This window comes from Gymnoscopelus microlampas (genome assembly GCF_963454915.1).
Source record: "Gymnoscopelus microlampas genome assembly, chromosome: 16".
Lineage (NCBI taxonomy): Eukaryota > Metazoa > Chordata > Actinopteri > Myctophiformes > Myctophidae > Gymnoscopelus > Gymnoscopelus microlampas.
The window spans coordinates 25,669,950-25,693,028 of record NC_139953.1 but is presented as its reverse complement, the minus strand read 5'-3'; the positions used below and the strand labels follow the sequence as shown (position 1 = coordinate 25,693,028).

General features: G+C 38.6%; 4 protein-coding genes across 4 annotated transcripts; 2 read left to right on the top strand and 2 right to left on the bottom strand.

Annotated features, from left to right (window-relative positions):
- Nucleotides 1–650: 650 nt before the first annotated feature.
- Nucleotides 651–2,541, bottom strand: LOC311063563 (adenosine 5'-monophosphoramidase HINT3-like). The gene is made up of 5 exons (XM_084083054.1): nucleotides 2,390–2,541; nucleotides 2,157–2,274; nucleotides 1,467–1,536; nucleotides 1,077–1,203; nucleotides 651–821 (listed from the first exon to the last, which is right to left on the bottom strand). The coding sequence occupies exons 1-5, from the start codon at nucleotides 2,483–2,485 to the stop codon at nucleotides 774–776; spliced, it is 459 nt and encodes a 152-aa protein (XP_083939180.1). The 5' UTR covers nucleotides 2,486–2,541; the 3' UTR covers nucleotides 651–773.
- Nucleotides 2,542–3,417: 876 nt separating this feature from the next.
- LOC311062910 (aprataxin-like) lies at nucleotides 3,418–18,332 on the bottom strand. Its single transcript, XM_084082129.1, has 10 exons — nucleotides 18,195–18,332; nucleotides 16,832–16,949; nucleotides 16,664–16,733; nucleotides 15,829–15,955; nucleotides 15,287–15,422; nucleotides 6,597–6,706; nucleotides 5,463–5,580; nucleotides 5,295–5,364; nucleotides 4,483–4,609; nucleotides 3,418–4,262 (listed from the first exon to the last, which is right to left on the bottom strand). The coding sequence occupies exons 1-10, from the start codon at nucleotides 18,261–18,263 to the stop codon at nucleotides 4,116–4,118; spliced, it is 1,092 nt and encodes a 363-aa protein (XP_083938255.1). The 5' UTR covers nucleotides 18,264–18,332; the 3' UTR covers nucleotides 3,418–4,115.
- LOC311063562 (uncharacterized protein) lies at nucleotides 7,602–10,892 on the top strand. The gene is made up of 2 exons (XM_084083053.1): nucleotides 7,602–8,077; nucleotides 9,943–10,892. Exons 1-2 carry the CDS (start codon nucleotides 7,661–7,663, stop codon nucleotides 10,594–10,596), a joined length of 1,071 nt encoding a protein of 356 aa, XP_083939179.1. The 5' UTR covers nucleotides 7,602–7,660; the 3' UTR covers nucleotides 10,597–10,892.
- A 1,856-nt stretch (nucleotides 18,333–20,188) lies between the features above and the next one.
- LOC311063530 (uncharacterized protein) lies at nucleotides 20,189–22,508 on the top strand. Its single transcript, XM_084083009.1, has 2 exons — nucleotides 20,189–20,762; nucleotides 21,481–22,508. Exons 1-2 carry the CDS (start codon nucleotides 20,328–20,330, stop codon nucleotides 22,132–22,134), a joined length of 1,089 nt encoding a protein of 362 aa, XP_083939135.1. The 5' UTR covers nucleotides 20,189–20,327; the 3' UTR covers nucleotides 22,135–22,508.
- Nucleotides 22,509–23,079: the final 571 nt, after the last annotated feature.

Genomic DNA, 23,079 nt, shown 5'->3' with positions numbered 1-23,079 from the left:
AGGGTTTTACACTCCTTTACTCCTTAATTGCTGTGATCTTCTTTACTTGTAAAGCATGTTAAACCCATACACATTCAGTGTATGTTCATTATTTCTAATAAGTAATAATAATTAATGTAATTACTGTGATAAATATAGACATTAAAGTGTCTAAATAAATAGCTTTATTAAGTAATTTTGCAGAAACTTTAAAAGCAATTTTCAAGTGTTTCATAATTATGTATTAACATAGATCCTTGTTTTATAGCCCCATGACATTTCATGACATTTTGGTTCAGACTGCAGGGAATTCACCTTCCAAAATCTGACACGGGACAACAGCTTCAACTCCTTCATCCTTCTGCTGCATAAACATAGTTATAATTCTGTATTAGGTGCTAATTTATCCATCCATCCATATTTTGTATATTCTATATTCTGGTATTTTCAATTTTGGCTACAGCATATCTTCCTAAATAACCCACGGAAGGTGCAATTCGGTTACTAATTTATTACTTGAAAATAGCCGATCTACAAGCAGCGCAAGCTTGTTGATCTGCTATTTTCGACAAATGGTCCCCCCAGAATAGGGATGCCAGGGTTCAAGTTGTTAATAACCTAATAATTAATTATTAATTATTTTTTTAGTTAATTTTCTATCACACAAAGATTTGTCGGCCCCCCTGTAGTCACTCTGAGGACCCCCTAGAGGTCCTGGACCCCCTGTTGAAAGTGAGTAAGTGTACACACATTGTATGAGCATGTGACAAATAAAGTACTTGAATCTTTAATCCTTATTTGACTATGCCACGGGTCCTGAGCTGATGCAGCACGTTGTCCACCTGTAATAAATCACAGCAATGAGTTCATACAGAATTCACCATGTTATTATCATGTTATTAGTAATATAAATGGCATGTACATAATAATTATAACATCATATATAATAATAAAGTTAATGTAAAACATGGAAAACAAGTATAAACAAAAGGTGAGTCATCTACCAGTAACTTACAGAAACAGAAGTGTGGCTTATATCACTGGGCCACTGCTAAAGTATGGGTGGGGTCTGTGAAGTTATCCAAGATGTCACTCACTGTGATGAACCAACAAGACTGTGGCCCATAGCGGCTGAGGGATCTGGAACTCATATGACTGGCTGGTGCCAGGATGTGGAGATGTAGGTGAGGAACAGAGGAGAAGGGAGGCAGATGAAACCCCAACCTGCAGTAACACAATATTCACAAGTTGCCCAAAATGTTCTCTAACTACACATGAGTATGAAGTAAAAGTTAAATAGCTGATGAATACTATAGACTAACAGAATGTTTAAAAAAATGTTGAGTAATGATTTTCTGTTACGCTCACTATATGAGTGAAGACCATTAAAGACAGGTAATAATGTTGTCCACATGACTTTCAAGTCGTGGTGTTGTCTTGATTAGAACAACAACAATAATAATATACCTAATAATCATTATAATTACCTGACGTCACCTAGGTCACTGATTTTGTTCTTCTCCAGTATATGCCTTCCCATTTCCTGCATTCGCTCCACTATCAAAAAGAACATCACATCCATCATACTGTATGTCTGAGCAGTGGTGGAAAAAAGGTACTATTTTTTTTTACTTAAGTGAAAGTATCAATACCTACTGCAATGTAGAAGTAAAAGTAAAAAGTAAAAAAACTGTTACAAGTAAAAGTCTGGAATAAAAATTTGACTTGAGTAAAAGTACAAAAGTATTGGTATCAAAATGTACTTAAAATAGCAAAAGTAGAAAGTACTCATTATGCAGGATGTCTCATTTCACAAGTTTTCAATGTATGAAATGTATATAAAATCTTTTGAAAATAGCAGATCTACAAGCTCACAATGCATTGCCATTGTGAGCTTGTAGATCGGCTATTTTCAAATGGCCGAAATGTATATAGGGCTGAAGTGGTTCATGTTTTGTAATAATAATCCAAATCTATAAAGTAACTAGTAAAGTTTTTAAATAATTGTAGTGGAGTAAAAGTACAAACAATTGGAAATACTCCAAAAGTAAAAATACCTCAAAATTGTACTCAAGTATACTTGAGTAAATTTACTTAGTTACTTTACACCAATGCATATGTCTGAGTCCGCATACGGGGGGGGGGGGGGGGTGCCAGTGCGGAATAGGCTATAATACCTAGAGGTATGTGGTCCTTTTGGAGCGTTTTGCAATTTCCTAAATGCGTCCTCGGAACAACAAGGTAATGGTGCAAAGCACCTGGTTTAGAGTCAACAAAACAAACCAGCTCATCATCCTGTGAAAGAGAGAGAGAGAGAGAGAGAGAGAGAGAGGGGGGGGGGGGGTATGATCACAACATGTACCAGGAGGCGTTTTCCAAGAACAAATGCTATTGAATGAAAACTGCTTACACTCAATAGTATTTCCGTGTCCGTCTGCTTGTTGACAATGTCACAGAATAGGCATCCATTCTCCCTGGATTGGGAGCAGATGTCCTGAGGATCCATTAGTTTTTTTGTTTTCCGACGTTGTCTAAATCAGAGTGGCCCACATTAGTACATTACTGGCCCTGTGGCCCAACTGGACTGTCTGAAGACAGTGGGCGTACACAGTAACATTACAGAGCTATATGTGGGCGTAACCTCGCGTCACCAGTCTTTCTGGTCACCTGCACTCACCAGGCTTACTTAAACAGTTTGCAAATACGAGTGGTGGAAAAAGTACTCAAATTCTTTGCTTAAGTAAAAATATCAATACTGCAGTATGAAAATTGTAAATACTGAATAAAAAAACAAATAAAATAAAAAACATATACTGACTATACAGTAGCACAACATCTGTTACCACCAGACGAGTAGGCACCTGAGAAGTCTGGGAACTGATTAATAATTCATAATGTAAGACTCAGTGCCGGCTGGTCAACAGAGGGCGCTAGGGTGCCGCCTTAAAGTAAAGTTAAAAACCACAACCCAAGCCAAAAACCTGGTGGTCATGGACTCAGACTTGAATTTTAACAGGCAACAGCCACATTAACACAACAGCCTACTATCACAAATATACTACTTAGAGTGTGTTAAGGGTGACGCTTAATGTTTAAGACTTCATGTACAAAGTATTCCCAGATGGTGCTCGTCAAGACTTTTCAGGTGCCCACTCTGTTTTGGTACCCACCACCCAGATTTACCAAGTGTCCATTCTGTTTTGGTGCCTGGATTTACTGAGTGCCTCTGGTGCCCACTGTTTTGGTGCCCAGATTTACCAAGGGCTCACTCTATTGAGGTGCCCAGTTTTACCCAGTGCCCACAATGTTTTGGTGCCCACCTTTCATGTATTCGTAGCAACAGGCCAATTTCAGAGCGAATCAAGAGGAAGGAAGACATAGTCGATTTGGCTTAGGAATTATGAATTCATAGCATTTCTGTAATAATGCGATTTTATTTTGTAAATAAAGAACATTTGATAAAATACAGAATAAGAAAATCCTATAAATAAGAGGTTCCAATTAACTTTTATTAAATGGGTAACACCACTGAAGGTATAATGTTAAACACATGAACCCATCCCAAATGTTTAAGGCATTTAGCAGTCCAAAGTAACTTGCAAGTGTGTAATCAGAGTTGTCATGAACCCTAATCAATAAACGACAGTGTAAATAGTCACATAAGTTAGAGTGCAAACTGCAAAGAGAACAATCTAGTGCTTCAAGGAACTTATACCACGTAAACATCAAACATAGCACCTGTCTAAATCACATGGCTTTCTAGATAACATTCTTAATATTTGTGGTCAAGCAAAAACAAATCAAAATTTCAGGTAGGAAGGAGTCAAACACCCAAAAGGCACCTTTTTCTAGTGTAATACATATCTATGGGAGCAGTGTACAGACACTCTTTCTGTTTTCACGTGTTCTTCTGTCCAGCATAGTTCATGTGAGATACCATAAAAAAACATAACCAGTAACCGGACATGGGCTATTCTTTTTCACATTATGCTTCTGCCTATATTTCTGTTTTATATACTACACCAATGCAGGATTTCATGACTTTCATTTCATGACAGTATGCGTCAGCCCATTTGATACACTACAATGGCATTCATTGTATTATATATCCGTCTTTCACAATTCATATGCCTCATTCATTGGGAGCTCTTCTTCACTTTACATTTAATTTGAAGCATTAACTCGTTCAACACATTCTTCTGAGTTGTTTGGTGCACCCCAAATGCACATTTGATTGAATTTCTGGATGGACTATCCTTAAGCCACTTCAGTAGGTACTGTTCCTGTAGAGACAGAGGCATAATTCACTATTAATTCAGAAACATAATTGTGTGTGTGTGTGTGTGTGTGTGTGTGTGTGTGTGTGTGTGTGTGTGTGTGTGTGTGTGTGTGTGTGTGTGTGTGTGTGTGTGTGTGTGTCTCTCTCTGTACACAGAAGGACAATACACAAAAGAAAATATGAAACACAGATCTCACAATTCATTAGTCAACAACAGCACTCACTTCAAGAAATCTCTGTGTGTTTGGAAGGAATTTATGTTCCATATGCTCAGAAATCTGGCTGGCTGGGGCAAGCACATGGAGGTGGAGGTGATCTACTGATGTGTATGGGGGTTGGTGGAAGCCCAGCCTGTTGATACATTTATGACATTGTAACAGAGATATTACCGGATGATATTCAGAATAGGGTGTGCCATGCAGTGTTAATTTCACCGACTACAACTATAATGAAAACTAAATAAAAACGAATCTATGATGACTGAAACTGGCACAAAAACAAAACAGACTAAATATATTTTGTCAACAAATAAAAACTAAACTAAAATGTTAGCGAGGGACTAGTGGAGAAGAGAAGCAGTAGAACTAAGACAAGTAATTTTATGCTTGGTTGCGCTCAGATGTTGTTCTCTGAAAATAGCAGATCTACAGGCTCACAACGGGTCGCAGCCATAGAGTTAAAGGTCGCAGCACGGCTATTTTCAGCTACAACCAAGTGTAAAATCAGCCATTACGACGCCATCAAGGCCCGCCAAAATACATTTTAGTCGACTAAATCAACTGTAGATTCAGTCGACTGTAATTTTATGATATTTAGTCGAATAAAACTAGACTAACAGTAAAACATTTCAGATGGCTAAAATATGACTAAAACTAAATGGAATTTGATTCAAAAGACTATGACTTAAAACTGAATCAAAATGTGCTGTCAAAATCAACACTAGTGCCATGATGAGCCAGAATCAAAATGCTGAATGTCACAGTTATGGTGAATGCAACTAAAAATGTTTGAGTCATCAGGGTGCTTATACGGGTACCTTATATCCTTCATATCGGTGATCCCTTGCTCACGTAATGCACATTTCCCCATATCCGCCATCCTTTCAACTGTTACATTAATGCATAAATTACTAATAAATAATAATTACGTAAAAAAAGATATTGCTTTCCAACAGTGGTGACTTCTGTTTTGATGACATACTCACCCAGCCCAACATGTTCTTTGTCAAGTGACAAGCAGCTGAGTATGTGTTCTCTAGGTATAACCAGGTAGTGGTGGGGGGCAGCAGGGTCGATATCCCGGAAGCAGAGCAGCTTATCATTCTGATGGGAATGAGGGAGCGGTGGAAACAGTACTCGCATTTTTTACTTAAGTAAAAGTATCAATACTGCAATGTTGAAATACTCTGTTACGTACAAGTAAAAGTCCGGAATTCAAAATGTACTTGACTAAAAGTACAAATGTATTGGTATCAAAATGGACTTAAAGTACCAAAAGTAGAAAGTACTCATTATGCAGAATATCCCATTTCACAAGATTTCTAATGTATAAAAATCTTTAGAAAATAGCAGATCTACAAGCTCACAATGCATCGCATTCGAGAGGCATTGTGAGCTTGTAGATGGGTTATTTTTAAATGACCGAAATGTATATAGGGCTGAAGTGGTTAATGTATGTTTTGTAATAATAATCAAAATCTACAAAGTAATAGTAACTACATTTTTCAAATAATTGTAGTGGAGTAAAAGTAGAACATTTGCCTCTGTGATGTAGTGGAGTAGAAGTAAAAGTACTGAAAATTGGAAATACTCCATTAAATACCTCAAATTGTACTTATAAGTACAGTACTTGGGTAAATCAAATGTACTTAGTTACTTTACTCCACTGATGAGGTGTGTGTGTGTGTGTGTGTGTGTGTGTGTGTGTGTGTGTGTGTGTGTGTGTGTGTGTGTGTGTGTGTGTGTGTGTGTAGGTAGGTATATTCAATTATAGTCAATCAACCATTAGCTAGATAAAGGCCAGCAGTGCACCTGTGTAAATTGATATATTCTTCTATAAGAATTTACTGGCAGTTCACTTTTAATTTAACTTTTAAGTCAAGACAGAACTTCTTTCTCATTCACAATAGCTCATTTCATCATCATAGGGGACTAAATGGCAAACTGGAAGAAAATAATTTGCAAACCCAACCCTGATTCAAAGATTTCTTTCAGGATAGTTTCTACAATTAACTTAATCAGCATCCAAATATTGATTATACAAAATAATACTGCCTTGAACAGTTCAAGAAACTTGAACTATATATTATGAACAGTAGTCTTCCCTGGAGGTAGCCTACCTGTAGAATGATTTCAGTGTCTTTGTCTTGATCGCTCGCTATTGTGCAGAAAACACAATTTTCTTCCATATTTACAACAGTTCCTACAGCATCGCCTGATGTTACCGTATCTGTCTGTTACAAAAGGGTCTGTTGATCGGCTCCTGGTTCGCGAATCGCGTCAGTGTTGCCAGATGTTGTGAGAGAAATAAGCAACCAGGTCTAAGGAAGCAAGCCCAAAAGAAGGTCACATGAGGTCCTTAAACCTATATTCATTGGCTATTTTCAAAATAATCTTGGGGAAGAAATTGAACAATTTGGAATATTGTAAAAACACAAATCTTATACACAGGTCCCTGGCACAAATATTCTCAGTCCGCAGACAAATACATACAATTTGGGAGTCCTTGACAAGAAAATGTTTGAGAACCGCTGGTTTAAACAACAACATTAGGAAACAAGCCCAAATAAGCAAATACACTTTAGAAACAAGCCAGCCCAAACAACTGCAACTACCATATTTACAAGCAACTTTACAGAAAAATAAGCCCAAAGCTGCTTATAATAAGCACACATGGCAACACTGGTTCCCGTCTTCGTCACTGATTTCCATCCAACAACAGCGTAGGAGTTTTCCTCCGAGGTGGAAAGACTGGCGATGCGAGGTTAGCGTAGGAGTAGTTTCACAACAGGTATTTCAAATTCTAGTTTGCTGTGATTTTATTTTATAATTACTTTAATGTCATTGTGATTTGTGGTCAAGGTCAACAGAGTTCACTACACTGGAAAATGTCTGAAGTGCTACTTTAAATTCAAACTATTGAATCATTTGACTGTATATAACACCCCCCCCCCCCCCCTGTTTGGCTATGGGCGGGAGCTGGGCGGGAGCTTGGCGGTAGTAGTAGAGTTGACAGACAACCCCTTCAGCCAATCAGCGTATCAAAACAAGTGACGTCATCTCAACGCGCTGTTTGTTCAGTTTTTCCAAGCACTACTAAACCAAATAAGAAGACAGTAGTAGTAACAGCAACAACATTAGCAACTGCAAGTAAAGTATTAATCTACCCTATCCATTATTCGTTATGGCTGAATCCGCTGTAAACGATTTTTGCCGTCTCTGCAAAGCGAATTGTCGTAAAGGCGGTCGTATATCGCATACCAAGAAGATTTACGAACGTGAAGGACCTGACAACAAAAGCTCATTTCAGCGTCTGGCCGCAGTTGGTCTACAGTTGCAGCCACGGGAGGACAGATCCTTTCGTATTTGCCTTAAGTGCTTCAGACTGGTTAAAATAATAGAGGAGTCGTTATTAACATTCAACAAATGGAAACTTTCCGAAGAGACTGGTCCCGAACCGACCGATAGTAAACCCGCAACTACACCCAAAACTACACTAGCACCACCACAGACAGAGAAACGGAGCAGAGTGAAAAGACCAAGGCTCCACCCCCCAACACCGCTACTGAAAACCCCTGGGACAAGACAAAGTGTGGTAGAGGTAAGAAGTTCACAACAATGTGCTAACGTAATGCTACGTATTACCTCAGTGTTTTTCAACCTTTTTTTGCGTCAAGGACCCCCACATTGACACACATTAGCCCAGGGACCCCCATTTGAAAAGATAAGCCAGGGACCCGCAATAAGAGACTATTTTTACGGCTCTAGCAGTGATTTTCAACCATTTTTAATTTGAAGGACCCCCAGTTTGACATGCATTAGGCTACAGACCCCCATTTCATGGCATTTCTATCTCTGGGACCCCAATTTATATTATAAAATCAATGTTAATTTAACTCTGAGAGTGTATGGTTCCGTTAGGTTCCATTTGTACACTTTCAGAGTTACAGACCCATAAGGGTCCATTTGGTTCCTATCCATCATTTAGCTGGGGACCCCCTGGAACTCCCTCAAGGACCACTGGTGGTCCCCGGACCACTGGTTGAAAACCACTGTATTACCTTATTCGTCAGTATCAGAGGCAATTCTGCAGTGGTGGAAAAAGTACTCAAATGTTTTTAAGCAAAAGTATCAATACTACTATGTAGGAATACTCTTGTTACAACTAAACGTCCGGAATTCAACATTTACTTGAGTAAAAGTACTAATGCATTGGCATCAAAATATACGTAGAGTACAAAAGTAAAAGTACTCATTATGCAGAATGTCCCATTTTAAGTTTTCAAAACATATAAAAAACTTTTGAAAATTGCAGATCTTCAAGCTCACAATGCGTCGCATCTGAGCTTGTAGATCTGCTATTTTCAAATAGCCAGAATATATATAGGGCTGAAGTGGTTAATGTATGTTTTGATAATACTCAAGATCTACAAAGTAACTCGTAACTGAAGTTTTCAAATAATTGTAGTGGAGTAAAAATATAATATTTGCCTCTGAGATGTAGTGGTAGAAGTAAAAGTACTGACAATTGGAAATACTCCAGTAAAGTAAAAGTAAATATACTTAGTTACTTTCCATCACTGCAATTCTGTGGCTAATCAAAATCACATAACAGCACCAGTGGTGGAAAAAGTACTCAAATTGTTTACTTAAGTAAAAGTATCATTACTGCAATGTAGAAATATGCTGTTACAAGTAAGAGTCTGGAATTCAAAATTTACTTGAGTAAAAGTACAAAAGTATTGGCATCAAAGTGTACTTAAAGTACCAAAAGTAAAAGTAGTTTTACAGAATGTCCCTTCTAAAATGTGTAAGGTTTTTGAAAATAGGCGACACGTTGTGAGCTTGTAGAGCGGCTATTTTCAAATAGCCAAAGTTTACATAGGGCTGAAATGGTTAATGTATGTTTTGTAATAATAATCAAAATCTACAAAGTAACTAATAACTAAAGTTTTCAAATTATTGCAGTGGATTAAAAGTACAATATTTGTCTCTGAGATGTAGTGGAGTAGAAGTAAAAGTATAGAAAAATGGAAATACTCCAGTAAAGTAAAGATTCCCCTACTTAAGTACAGTACTTTAGTACATGTACTTAGTTACTTTGCACCAGTGAACAGCACCAACATTCTGTCAGTCAAGCATGTTAACAATGAGAGAGAAGGTTTTCAATTAGATCAAGCATTTTGCAGCTCTTTTCCTGTTTAAATGTACAATTGATTCAGTTTTACTTGGCCATTCCACATTCTCTTTGGTCTGCAATGCTCTGCATAACACTTTGTGTTATATATATATGAATTCAATTGTCTTTTTACGATTAAAGATTGGAAATGTAAAGCTCAAAAGCCTATTATCGTCACCTGTTTATTGATCTATATGAACAGAAGCTGTATCCTATAATAAACCTAATATTATTCAGTCAACAGTATTGTAAATAGTAATAGTAATGCACTCTGTTTAATCTTTCAGGTAATGATTCAATACCCTTCATCTAAACCAACCACAGTGAAATGCCCCACATCTGTAGCAGGGATTGTGGAAAATGTTGCAAAGGAAAGATGGTCAACTGCGGCTAACCTCATCATGAAACATGACCTACTGCTGGACAAAATCCAAGAATCTGTGCTCATTCCCCTTGACAATGAATGCAGGAGACTTTGCCATCCTAAACACATGAAAGAGTTCATGCTCTTTCGTTGTTCTCCCGACGACTTGAAATCCTTCTCATTTGCCGAGATGGAGTCAGATCTCCAGCGTCTGGCTCCATTTCTGTTCTCACTGTTGTCCACCATCACAAACCAGTCTTCACTTAAAACCTGTGCTGCTGCATCTGTACTCTTGAGAGGAAGACATGAAAAACTCCCATCTGCTTTTGCATATTACATTAACAGTATTCTACAGTGTGGTGGCGCAAAAAAGACTGTGTATCAAAGACTCTGCAAGTTAGGAATTTCAACCAACCATGGCACAGCAGTCAAGAAACGACGTTTACTGGCAAACACATGTGATGATGCACTTCAGCAGCTCAGAGCTCCAAACGAAGTGTTCCTCAACCCCCAGCAAGACTCAGATGGGCACATTAAGAGATTGTCCATTGCTGAAATCAAATTGGAGTTGGAGTAGTTTTACAACAGGTAGCACCATTGTAGCAGGTTACTGGTAATTCAACGAAAGTTTAGTTTTGCATAATGACTTTACTTTAAAATGTCATTTTGATTTGTGGTCAACAGGAGTTCACTACACAGGAACTGCTTTTGGCTATAAAAATAAAATAAAAAATGTCCTATTTGCTACTTTAAATTCAAACTATTGACTCATTTGACTGTATAACTCTCCGGTGGTTAAAGTTCTGGGTCTACGCTGTACTGAAACACCAGGGGTCTCTGGGGTGTTCAAAGGAGTCTGCAACCACCAAAGGATAGTCCACCTGCATGAAAATTCAATTCACTTTAAATTACAGTATTAAAAAGTGATTATTATAACGATGCATTTGTTTTTTGTGTAGTTTGAACTACCTTTTGAGTAACTATAGCAAACTATATTTATTCTGAAGGTGTTTGCCCTTGTTCAGTTTAAGTGGGATGTTTGAGTGTTAATTAATGATGCTTTCTGGGTAATGTCTGATATGATAGTGCTATACCAAATTATTAAATTAGTATTAATCTATGTTATCCCACCCAGACATTGCACATAGATTAATTTAAGGTTTATAGCATGGTATCCAGGTATTTAATACATGTAATTCAACACTGTGACCGGGAAAGCATTCATGTCATTTTAGATTTGAACCACTTTATTCATTATTCATTTTATACTTTGGCTATTCAAAAATAGCAGATATACAAGCTCATAGCGCGTCACTTCGTGCCACGCTATGAGCTTGTAGATCTGCTATTTTTGAAAAATCTCAAAGTTGTGCAAATCTTTTAATATACGTTTTTAAAGCGAACATTTTAACTAAAATCTTTGCTTCTGGGGGTCTGCGGCCAAATACATTTAATTTTGGGGGTCCTTGACGAAAAAATTGTCTGAGAACCACTGACATAGAAACATACGTTATTCAACAAAACTTAGGATTTAAAAGACATTTGTAGAATCGGCCTAAGGTCTTAATGGGTTTTTAACCAAAGGAAGCCGGTTTACATCAGATGTAATTCAACAGGAGTCACTAAAGAACAATAGGCATTGATGTCGTATATGTAGATTAGCATTTATTTAGCTTTAAATGTGATAGCAATGACAACACAATAAATAGTTCCTCAGTGATATACTGAATAGGGCAGTTTTGGATTCACAGGAAATAATACTTTAGGAGCATTCACAGTCACAAACACTTAACAGATAATGGACACAAAAAGTCATGTTCACATGAAGCGATACCTGTCTTTAGTGAATAGCGTGGGAGATGCCATAGCAATGATGAACGTTTTTCAATATTGCATATTTCATGCACCACTACTACCCTGTGAAAAGGTTGATGTGTAAAACACTGGATATAAATTAACATTTCTTTTTTCTATGCTAGCTGTTAAACTGGGCTTTTAGTTAGTGTCATGACATCAAAGTGCATTAAAACCAGCAGATTTTCCCTTTTGGTCTAGTGGTGAACAAACCACTTCCCTTATGTAGAGGTAACCAAAACAACATTCAGTAACATTACATTTAAGAAATGCTTTAACCAGTTAAACCCTATACATTTGTTGACAGGGGCGGGGTCCTCCAAGGGCCTATACCTGGCCCACTAATTGTTTCCCTCTACAACAAATTTCTGCAGAAAATAATTGCTCTACAATCTCACAATACATTACAATGCAACGTGTTGTGAGCTTGTAGATCTGTAACTTTTGCTGAATGTTCACCTTTTATGATATGCCCAGAATAGAGTCGCTGTAGGGTCTAAGTGGTTAAGTGAACCACTTGGACAACAACCGCTGTAGATGGTAGGGGAAAAAAGCGGTCCAAGTACAGAGTCAACTCAAGTCCAGTTTACTAAGTGTAGAACGTTTAAGTGGTAACTACATAGGGCCAAGGCTTATCCATAGAAGCAATGAAATGTCCATAAATGTCCCGCAGTGCAAAGTGGCATCGGTGCAACACTAATACTGGCTATAGCTCTTTTCTAACAATGACCACACAAAAACCAAGTATATAGAATTGGTCCAACTGAGATAAGAATTCAATACTGACACTGGATTTTTTTAAGGTTATTTTTTTGTCTCATGTAGTGCTTGTAGGGAATAGGGATACACTTTTTGTATCCATTGTTTTGGATGGTAAAATAAAGAAACATGGACATTCAGCACAACATACTTCTAATAAAAAAAAGATGAACATTTAAAACCATAAAAAAAAATCTTTGTGAAAACAAATTGTGTAAAAAAAATAACAATTTAAAATCTTGTATGAAATATGAACAGAAAAGGGTAAAAAAAAAAAAAACTTTTGGTCATTGCAAACATTTCCCTTTGCACGTTACCTATCTGGCGAACGAGTTGTTTTAGATTGTGAAGGGGACATGTTATGAAAATGATAAACAGCTATGGGGAAATGCAATGGAACATTCTCAGTCAAAACTATGACTCAAAATATGAGAACACTACAGGATGGCCTTCTGAGGAAAGTATACCATTCCTCACTGTAAACAATTAACTCATCTGCCTGCTTTTAAAGTGGGTTTAAATGGGAGAGTATGCAGATTTGGTTAGATAATTGAAATCACAAATGCATCAACCCCACCTACCCACACACAGTAGGACAAAACTCTTCCATTTTGACATCTGTATATATTCCCAATAATACACATTACAACAATCCGTTTTGCACAAAGGAACCTACAGCATTACTGGACACCCTTTTTTATACAGATTATAAGCCATCTTTTTTTCATATACTGCAACTTCAACAGTAATTTAAGCATACAGGGGTCCTTTGGCCCTCATAGTCATAGGGTTAAAACCCACCCTTATATTCCCTTACCCTTACCAGACGAGTAGGCACCTGAGAAGTCTGGGAACTCTGATTAATAATTAATAATGTAAGACTCAGTGCCGGCTGGTCAACAGAGGCGCTAGGCGCCTTAAAGTAATGTTAAAAACCACAACCCAAGCCAAAAACCTGGTGGTCATGGACTTGGACCTGAATTTTAACAGGCAACAGCCACATTAACACAACAGCCTACTATCACAAATATACTACTTAGAGTGTGTTAAGGGTGAAGCTTAATGTTTAAGACTTCATGTACAAAGTATTCCCAGACGGTGCTCGTCAAGACTTTTCAGGTGCCCACTCTGTTTTGGTACCCACCACCCAGATTTACCAAGTGTCCATTCTGTTTTGGTGCCTGGATTTAGTGAGTGCCTCTGGTGCCCAGATTTACCAAGGGCTCACTCTATTGACGTGCCCAGTTTTACCCAGTGCCCACAATGTTTTGGTGCCCACCTTTCATGTATTCGTAGCAACAGGCAAATTTCAGAAGAGCAAATCAAGAGGAAGGAAGACATAGTCGATTTGGCTTAGGAATTATTAATTCACTAGAGGTGCGGGTCGCTACGCGACCCTTCCGTCTAGTCGCTGGCGCGAGGCTCTCGTGAAGTAGGCTGTAGATGTTTTGGACACGCAAACCAAAAGCGAGAGCAACAGTGTTTCCAGACGCAAACCGAAAACGAAAGCAAACTGAGAGACGGACACATTTCACCCGTTCATCTATCTATGTATTCACACAGGCTCTTGCAGGACCAGAATGTGCGGCACAGATTGATGAAGCAGCACGCTCAGCCCAGCGAGACGGCGTGCGCTGCGTTCAACCCTCCCAAAGAGTCAGACAGACAGTATTTGGATGGGGGGCGGGGTTGCCATGTCCAGGAGTTGTAAGCGTGAAGTGGCGTGTAATTGGTTAGGGAAAGTGCGTCGACGCATGCGCAGTGCGCAGCGCGGGGTTTTTGCATCAAGCTGGTTGCTTGTTGCTCGCGCGCAATCTGGCAACAGTGATGCAACTTACACACACGCAAACATTCGACTGTGGATTCCAATTGTAAGGTAGATAGCATTTCTGTAATAATGCGATTTTATTTTGTAAATAAAGAACATTTGATAAAATACAGAATAAGAAAATCCTATAATTAAGAGGTTCCAATTAACTTTTATTAAATGGGTAACATCACTGAAGGTATAATGTTAAACACATGAACCCATCCCAAATGTTTAAGGCATTTAGCAATCCAAAGTAACTTGCAAGTGTGTAATCAGAGTTGTCATGAACCCTAATCAACAAACGACAGTGTAAATAGTCACATAAGTTATTAGAGTGCAAACTGCAAAGAGAACAATCTAGTGCTTCAAGGAACTTATACCACGTAAACATCAAACATAGCACCTGTCTAAATCACATGGCTTTCTAGATAACATTCTTAATATTTGTGGTCAAGCAAAAACAGATCAAAATTTCAGGTAGGAAGGAGTCAAACACCCAAAAGGCACTTTTTTCTAGTGTAATAAATATCTATGGGAGCAGTGTACAGAGATTTTTCTGTTTTCACGTGTTCTTCTGTCCAGCACCTGGTCTGTTATCCTTTGAATAGGTCATGTGAGATACCATTAAAAAAAATAACCAGTTAACGGACATGGGCTATTCTTTTTCACATTCTGCTTATATTTCTGTTTTATATACTACACCAATGCGTGATTTCATGACTTTCATTTCATGACAGTATGCGTCAGCCCATTTGATACACTACAATGGCATTCATTGTATTATATATGCCATTATATTTTGTCCTCCGTCTTTCACAATTCATATGCCTCATTCATTGGGAGCTCTTCTTCACTTTACATTTAATTTGAAGCATTAACTCGTTCAACACATTCTTCTGAGTTGTTTGGTGCACCCCGAAGGCACATTTGATTGAATTTCTGGATGGACTATCCTTAAGCCACTTTAGTAGGTACTGTTCCTGTAGAGACAGAGGCATAATTCACCATTAATTCAGAAACATAATTGTGTGTGTGTGTGTGTGTGTGTGTGTGTGTGTGTGTGTGTGTGTGTGTGTGTGTGTGTGTGTGTGTGTGTGTGTGTGTGTGTGTGTGTGTGTGTGTGTGTGTGTGTGTGTGTGTGTGTGTGTGTGTGTGTGTGTGTGTGTGTGTGTGTGTGTGTGTGTGTGTGTGTGTGTGTGTGTGTGTGTGTGTGTGTGTGTGTGTGTGTGTGCGTGCGTGCGTGCGTGCGTGCGTGCGTGCGTGCGTGCGTGTGTGTGTGTGTGTGTGCGTGTGTGTGTGTGTCTCTCTCTCTGTACACAGAAGGACAATACACAAAAGAAAATATGAAACAGATCTCACAATTCATTAGTCAACAACAGCACTCACTTCAATAAATCTCTGTGTGTATGGAAGGAATTTATGTTCCATATGCTCAGAAATCTGGCTGGCTGGGGCAAGCACATGGAGGTGGAGGTGATCTACTGATGTGTATGGGGGTTGGTGGAAGCCCAGCCTGTTGATACATTGATGACATTGTCACAACAACTAGTTATCAAAAAGCACAGAGACAATAAATATACCAGAGATATTACCGGATGATATTCAGAATAGGGTGTGCCATGCAGTGTTAATTTCATCGACTACAACTACAATGAAAACTAAATAAAAAGGAATCTATGATGACTAAAACTGTCACAAAAAAAACAGACTAAATATATTTTGTCAACAAATAAAAACTAAACTAAAATGTTAGCGAGGGACAAGTGGAGAAGAGAAGCAGAACTAAGACAAGTAATGTTATGCTTGGTTGCGCTCAGATGTTGTTCTCTGAAAATAGCAGATCTACAGGCTCATAACGGGTCGCAGCCATAGAGTTAAAGGTCGCAGCACGGCTATTTTCAGCTACAACCAAGTGTAAAATCAGCCATTACGACACCATCAAGCCAAAATACATTTTAGTCGACTAAATCAACTGTGGATAGTCGACTGTAATTTTATGATATTTAGTCGACTAAAACTAGACTAACAGTAAAACATTTCAGATGGCTAAAATATGACTAAAACTAAATGGAATTTGATTTAAAAGAGTATGACTTAAAACTGAATCAAAATGTGCTGTCAAAATCAACACTAGTACCATGATGAGCCAGAATCAAAATGCTGAATGTCACAGTTATGGTGAATGCAACTAAAAATGTTTGAGTCATCAGTGTGCTTATACCTTATATCCTTCATATCGGTGATCCCTTGCTCACGTAATGCACATTTCCCCATATCCGCCATCCTTTCAACTGTTACATTAATGCATAAATTACTAATAAATAATAATTACGTAAAAAAAGATATTGCTTTCCAACAGTGGTGACTTCTGTTTTGATGACATACTCACCCAGCCCAACATGTTCTTTGTCAAGTGACAAGCAGCTGAGTATGTGTTCTCTAGGTATAACCAGGTAGTGGTGGGGGGCAGCAGGGTCGATATCCCGGAAGCAGAGCAGCTTATCATTCTGATGGGAATGAGGAAGTGGTGGAAACGGTACTCGCATTTTTTACTTAAGTAAAAGTATCAATACGGCAATGTTGAAATACTCTGTTACGTACAAGTAAAAGTCCGGAATTAAAAATGTACTTGACTAAAAGTACAAAAGTATTGGTATCAAAATGGACTTAAAAGTACCAAAAGTAGAAAGTACTCATTATGCAGAATATCCCTTTTCACAAGTTTTCAAATGTATAAAATGTATAAAAATCTTTAGAAAATAGCAGATCTACAAGCTCACAATGTGTGGCATCGAGACACATTGTGAGCTTGTAGATCGGCCATTTTTAAATGGCCAAAATGTATATAGGGCTGAAGAGGTTAATGTATGTTTTGTAATAATTATCAAAATCTACAAAGTAACTAGTAACCCAATTTCTTAAAATAATTGTAGTGGAGTAAAAGTAGAACATTTGCCTCTGTGATGTAGTGGAGTAGAAGTAAAAGTACTTAAAATTGGAAATACTCCAGTAAATACCTCAAAATTGTACTTATATGTACAGTACTTGGGTAAATGTACTTAGTTACTTTACTCCACTGATGAGGTGTGTGTGTATGTGTGTGTGTGTGTGTGTGTGTGTGTGTGTGTGTGTGTGTGTGTGTGTGTGTGTGTGTGTGTGTGTGTGTGTGTGTGTTTGTTTAGGTAGGTATATTCAATCAACCATTAGTTAGATAAAGGCCAGCAGTGCGCCTGTGTAAATTGCTATATTCTTCTATAAGAATTTACTGGCAGTTCGCTTTTAATTAAACTTTTAAGTCAAGACAGAACTTCTTTCTCCTTTCTCTTTAACCTGTAAACTGATTGTATGACATTCTGTAGTGTGTATATCTGTCGCATGTCATCATGATTTGTGTGCATGGGGACCTCATCTTAAACAAGCTTAGTGCTTAATGAGTTTTCCAGTTTAGTAGACCTTGTATTGTGAATTTGTACTTCCATGTACTGTTATGTACTGTACTGTCATGTACTGTTCTCATGTCTTACTAAATAAAGTACATCAATCAATCAATCAATCTCGTTCACAATAGCTCATTTCATCATCATAGGGGAATAAATGGCAAACTGGAAGAAAATAATTTGCAAACCCAACCCTGATCCAAAGGTTTCTTTCAGGATAGTTTCGACATATTGATTATACAAAATAATACCGCCTTATACCATACCATATATAATACCATATATTATGAACAGTCTTCCCTGGCGGTAGCCTACCTGTAGAATGATTTCAGTGTCTTTGTCTTGATCGCTCGCTATCGTGCAGAAAACACAATTTTCTTCCATATTTACAAATGTTCCTACAGTATCGCCGGATGTTACCGTGTTTGTCTGTTACAAAAGGGTCTGTTATGGGCTCCTGGTTCGCGTCAGTGTTGCCAGATAAGCAGCCAGGTCTAAGGAAGCAAGCCCAAAAGAAGGTCACATGAGCACTTTAAACCTATATTCATTGGCTATTTTCAAAAGAATTGGGGAAGAAATTGAACACAAATCTTATACACAGGTCCCTGGCACAAAATATTCTCAGTCCGCAGACAAATACATACAATTTGGTGACATGAAAATGTTTGAGAACCGCTGGTTTAAACAACAACATAAGGAAACAATCCCAAATAAGCAACTACACTTTAGAAACAAGCCAGCCCAAACAACTGCAACTACCATATTTACAAGCAACTTTACAGAAAAACAAGCCCAAAGTTGCTTATAATGAGCACACATGGCAGGGCAGGGATGGGCGGGAGCTTGGCGGTAGTAGTCATAGATAGGGTACAAACAGACATGTCCGTTCGCGACGGAACGAACGGCCGGAAGTCCCATCCACTCCCATGTTAAAAAAAAAAACGGGTACACGCCCCCGTTTTTTTTTAAACATGGGAGTGGATGGGACTTCCGGCCGTTCGTTCCGTCGCGAACGGACATGTCTGTTTGTACCCATATAGAAACCTAGATACCTCATTGGCCTCTACAGTTCATTGGAGCGACGTGCTTGGTATGGTGGCCACCATATTTCCGGGGGACGGGCACTGGCCAATCACAGCGAGTTGACTACTGGCCAATCACAGTGCGTCTTTTCCAGGACTTGTCAGAATCTAGTTGTCCCGCCCCCACCTTCCTCTGATTGGCCTACCGAACGCCCCCTTCTGTGACGCACACGGAAGTTTCCAGCTGGCCCCCACCATAGATATATGGCCCCCACAAGCGATCCCTTTTTCTACCCCTTGTTTTTCAGTAGCGGGGGGCGGGGGGCGGGGAGCGGGGGGCGCCCTAGTCCCTACGTCACATCCTAGACGGATCTATTAAGTGGGCCATCATCATAATATGATCAAAAAGCCACGCCGTTTCTAGAGGCCTTTCTGTGTGGCAAAAATGAGCATTTTATGTGCTTTAGAATAAGTAGAGTAGAATAAGAGTATAATTACTAATACTACGTGTAAAGTAACTAATGACATTTACTCAAGTACTGTACAATGTTTAGGAACTTTTACTTTCCAATTACAATTTACAATTGTCTATATTTTTACTTCTACTCCACTACAGTTATTACATTATAAAACATAAATTAACCACTTTAGCCCTATTTTATAGTTAGGCTGTCGTGAAAGTGTAATATTTAGAGAAATACTAAGTTTCAAACGCAAATTTTTTTTTTTACTTAACCTTTATTTAACCAGTAAAAACACGTTGAGACACAGTCGCAAAAGTAGTGGTGAATTAGGCAAATGGATATTTATTATATATTTAGACTGCATGTTTCCTTTAAAGTTTAATGCACGCAACTGTTTTCGCCAGATTTCATTTCTGCTGTTTCTCATGAGCGTGCGTCAGTCGGGCTTCAACAACAAAGCCGTCTGCGCATCGACTTCCGCTGCACTGACAGCGCTCGCCCAGTGTGGGCGGAGCTATCCGTCTAGGATGTGACGTAGGGACTAGGGCGCCCCCCGCTCCCCGCCCCCCGCCCCCCGCTACTGAAAAACAAGGGGTAGAAAAAGGGATCGCCCCCCACAAGCATAGAGGAAGCGGAAGTGCGTCCGAGATACACACGCTTCAGAGCCAGAGGAGGCGTCTACCTTTATATGTCTATGGTAGTAGTAGCGTTGACAGACAACCCCTTCAGCCAATCAGCGTATCAAAACAAGTGACGTCATCTCAACGCGCTGTTTGTTCAGTTTTTCCATAGATATCTATGAGTTTTTCCCATAGATATCTATGTTTTTTCCAACCACTACTAAAGCTGTAGCCAATAGCAGACTACAGTCTACAGTTTTCTAAGAAGAAGAAGAAGACAGTAGTAGCAGCAACATTAGCAACTGCAAGCAAAGTATTAATCTACCCTATCCATTATTCGTTATGGCTGAATCCGCTGTAAACGATTTTTGCCGTCTCTGCAAAGCGAATTGTCGTAAAGGCGATCGTATATCGAATACCAAGAAGATTTACGAACGTGAAGGACCGGACAACAAAAGCTTATTTCAGCGTCTGGCCGCAGTTGGTCTACAGTTGCAGCCACGGGAGGACAGATCCTTTCGTATTTGCCTTAAGTGCTTCAGACTGGTTAAAACAATAGAGTCGTTGTTATTAACTCTCAACAAATGGAAACTTTCCGAAGAGACTGGTCCCGAACCGACCGATAGTAAACCCGCAACTACACTACTAACACCACCACAAACAGAGAAACGGAGCAGAGAATCGCCTTCTCAAACACCACGGCCAGTGAAAAGACCAAGGCTCCATCCCCCAACACCGCTACTGAAAACCCCTGGGACAAGACAAAGTGTGGTAGAGGTAAGAAGTTCACAACAATGTGCAAACGTAATGCTATTTATTACCTTATCCGTCAGTATCAGAGGCAATTCTGCAGTGGTGGAAAAAGTAGGCAAAAGTATCAATACTACTATGTAGAAATACTCTGTTACAACTAAACGTCCGGAATTCAACATTTACTTTTACAATCAAAATCTACAAAGTAACTTATAACTAAGGTGTTCAAATTATTGCAGTGGATTAAAAGTACAATATTTGTCTCTGAGATTTAGTGGAGTAAAAGTATAGAAAAATGGAAAAACTCCAGTGAAGTAAAGATTCCCCTACTTAAGTACAGTACTTCTTTAGTACATGTACTTAGTTACTTTGCACCACTGAACAGCACCAACATTCTGTCAGTCAAGCATAAACAATGAGAGAGAAGGTTTTCACTTAGATCAAGCATTTTTGCAGCTCTTTTCCTGTTTAAATGTACAATTGATTAAGTTTTACTTGGCCATTCCACATTCTCTTTGGTCTGCATACCACTTTGTGTTATATGTACACACACGCAACCACGTACACATATCTCATATGAATTGTCTTTTTATGATTAAAGATTGGAAATGTAAAGCTCAAAAGCTTATTATCATCATCACCTGTTTATTGATAACAGAAGCTGTAGCCTATAATAAACCTAATATTATTCAGTCAACAATATTGTAAATAGTAATAGTAATGCACTCTGTTAATCTTTCAGGTAATGATTCAATACCCTTCAGCTAAACCAGCCACAGTGAAATGCCCCACATCTGTAGCAGGGATTGTGGAAAATGTTGCAAAGGAAAAATGGTCAACTGCTGCTAACCTCATCATGAAACATGACCTACTGCTGGACAAAATCCAAGAATCTGTGCTCATTCTCCTTGACAATGAATGCAAGAGACTTTGCCATCCTAAACAAAAACAAGAGTTCATGCTCTTTCGTTGTTCTCCCGACGACTTGAAATCCTTCTCATTTGCAGAGATGGAGTCAGATCTCGAGCGTCTGGCTCCATTTCTGTTCTCACTGTTGTCCACCATCACAAACCAGTCTTCACTTAAAACCTGTGCTGCTGCATCTGTACTCTTGAGAGGAAGAAATGACAAACTCCCATCTGCTTTTGCATATTACATTAACAGTATTCTACAGTGTGGTGGCGCAAAAAAGACTGTGTATCAAAGACTCTGCAAGTTAGGAATTTCAACCAACCATGACACAGCAGTCAAGAAACGACGTTTACTGGCAAACACATGTGGTGATGCACTTCAGCAGCTCAGAGCTCCAAACGAAGTGTTCTTCAACCCCCAGCAAGACTCAGATGGGCACATTAAGAGATTGTCCATTGCTGAAATCAAAGTGGAGTTGGAGTAGTTTTACAACAGGTAGCTCCATTGTAGCAGGTTACTGGTAATTCAACGAAAGTTTAGTTTTGCTCTGATTTTATTTTAGAATGACTTTACTTTAAAATGTCATTTTGATTTGTGGTCAAGGTCAACAGGAGTTCACTACACAGGAACTGCTTTTGGCTATAAAAATACGTATTTGCTACTTTAAATTCAAACTATTGACTCATTTGACTGTATAACTCTCCGGTGGTTAAAGTTCTGGGTCTACGCTGTACTGAAACACCAGGGGTCTCTGGGGTGTTCAAAGGAGTCTGCAACCACCAAATGATAGTCCAACTTCATGAAAATTCAATTCACTTTAAATTACAGTATTAGAAAATAAAGTGACTATTATAACGATGCATTTGTTTTTTGTGTAGTTTGAACTACCTTTTGAGTAACTATTTATTCTGAAGGTGTTTGCCCTTGTTCAGTTTAAGTGGGATGTTTGAGTGTGAATTAATGATGCTTTCTGGGTAATGTCTGATATGATAGTGCTATACCAAATTATTAAATTAGTATTAATCTATGTTATCCCACCCAGACATTGCACATAGATTAATTTAAGGTAGGTCTAATTGGTTTGACTTTGCAGCATGGTATCCAGGTATTTAATACATGTAATTCAACACTGTGACCGGGAAAGCATTCGTGTCATTTTAGATTTGAACCACTTTTCATTATTCATTTTATACTTTGGCTATTCAAAAATAGCAGATATACAAGCTCATAGCGCGTCACTTCGCGCCACGCTATGAGCTTGTAGATCTGCTATTTTTTAAAATCTTAAGTTGTGCAAATCTTTTGATTACGTTTTTAAAGCGAACATTTTAACTAAAATCTTTGCTTCTGGGGGTCCGCGGCCAAATACATTTAATTTTGGGGGTCCTTGACGTAAAAAAGAACCACTGACATAGAAACATACGTTTTT

What these genes read in the sequence shown, in the direction of transcription:
- LOC311063563 (XM_084083054.1), bottom strand. Translation starts at nt 2,485, where the DNA reads ATGGATCCTCAGGACATCTGCTCCCAATCCAGGGAGAATGGATGCCTA. An exon ending in ACACGGAAATACTATTGAGT is followed by an intron (nt 2,275 to 2,389) that starts GTAAGCAGTTTT and finishes TCTCTTTCACAG; the next exon opens with GATGATGAGCTGGTTTGTTT. An exon ending in AGTCTTGTTGGTTCATCACA is followed by an intron (nt 822 to 1,076) that starts GTGAGTGACATC and finishes GATTTATTACAG; the next exon opens with GTGGACAACGTGCTGCATCA.
- LOC311063562 (XM_084083053.1), top strand. Translation starts at nt 7,661, where the DNA reads ATGGCTGAATCCGCTGTAAACGATTTTTGCCGTCTCTGCAAAGCGAAT. An exon ending in CAAGACAAAGTGTGGTAGAG is followed by an intron (nt 8,078 to 9,942) that starts GTAAGAAGTTCA and finishes TTAATCTTTCAG; the next exon opens with GTAATGATTCAATACCCTTC.
- LOC311062910 (XM_084082129.1), bottom strand. Translation starts at nt 18,263, where the DNA reads ATGGAAGAAAATTGTGTTTTCTGCACGATAGCGAGCGATCAAGACAAA. An exon ending in ACACTGAAATCATTCTACAG is followed by an intron (nt 16,950 to 18,194) that starts GTAGGCTACCGC and finishes CATTCCCATCAG; the next exon opens with AATGATAAGCTGCTCTGCTT. An exon ending in ACACACAGAGATTTATTGAA is followed by an intron (nt 15,423 to 15,828) that starts GTGAGTGCTGTT and finishes CTGTCTCTACAG; the next exon opens with GAACAGTACCTACTAAAGTG.
- LOC311063530 (XM_084083009.1), top strand. Translation starts at nt 20,328, where the DNA reads ATGGCTGAATCCGCTGTAAACGATTTTTGCCGTCTCTGCAAAGCGAAT. An exon ending in CAAGACAAAGTGTGGTAGAG is followed by an intron (nt 20,763 to 21,480) that starts GTAAGAAGTTCA and finishes TTAATCTTTCAG; the next exon opens with GTAATGATTCAATACCCTTC.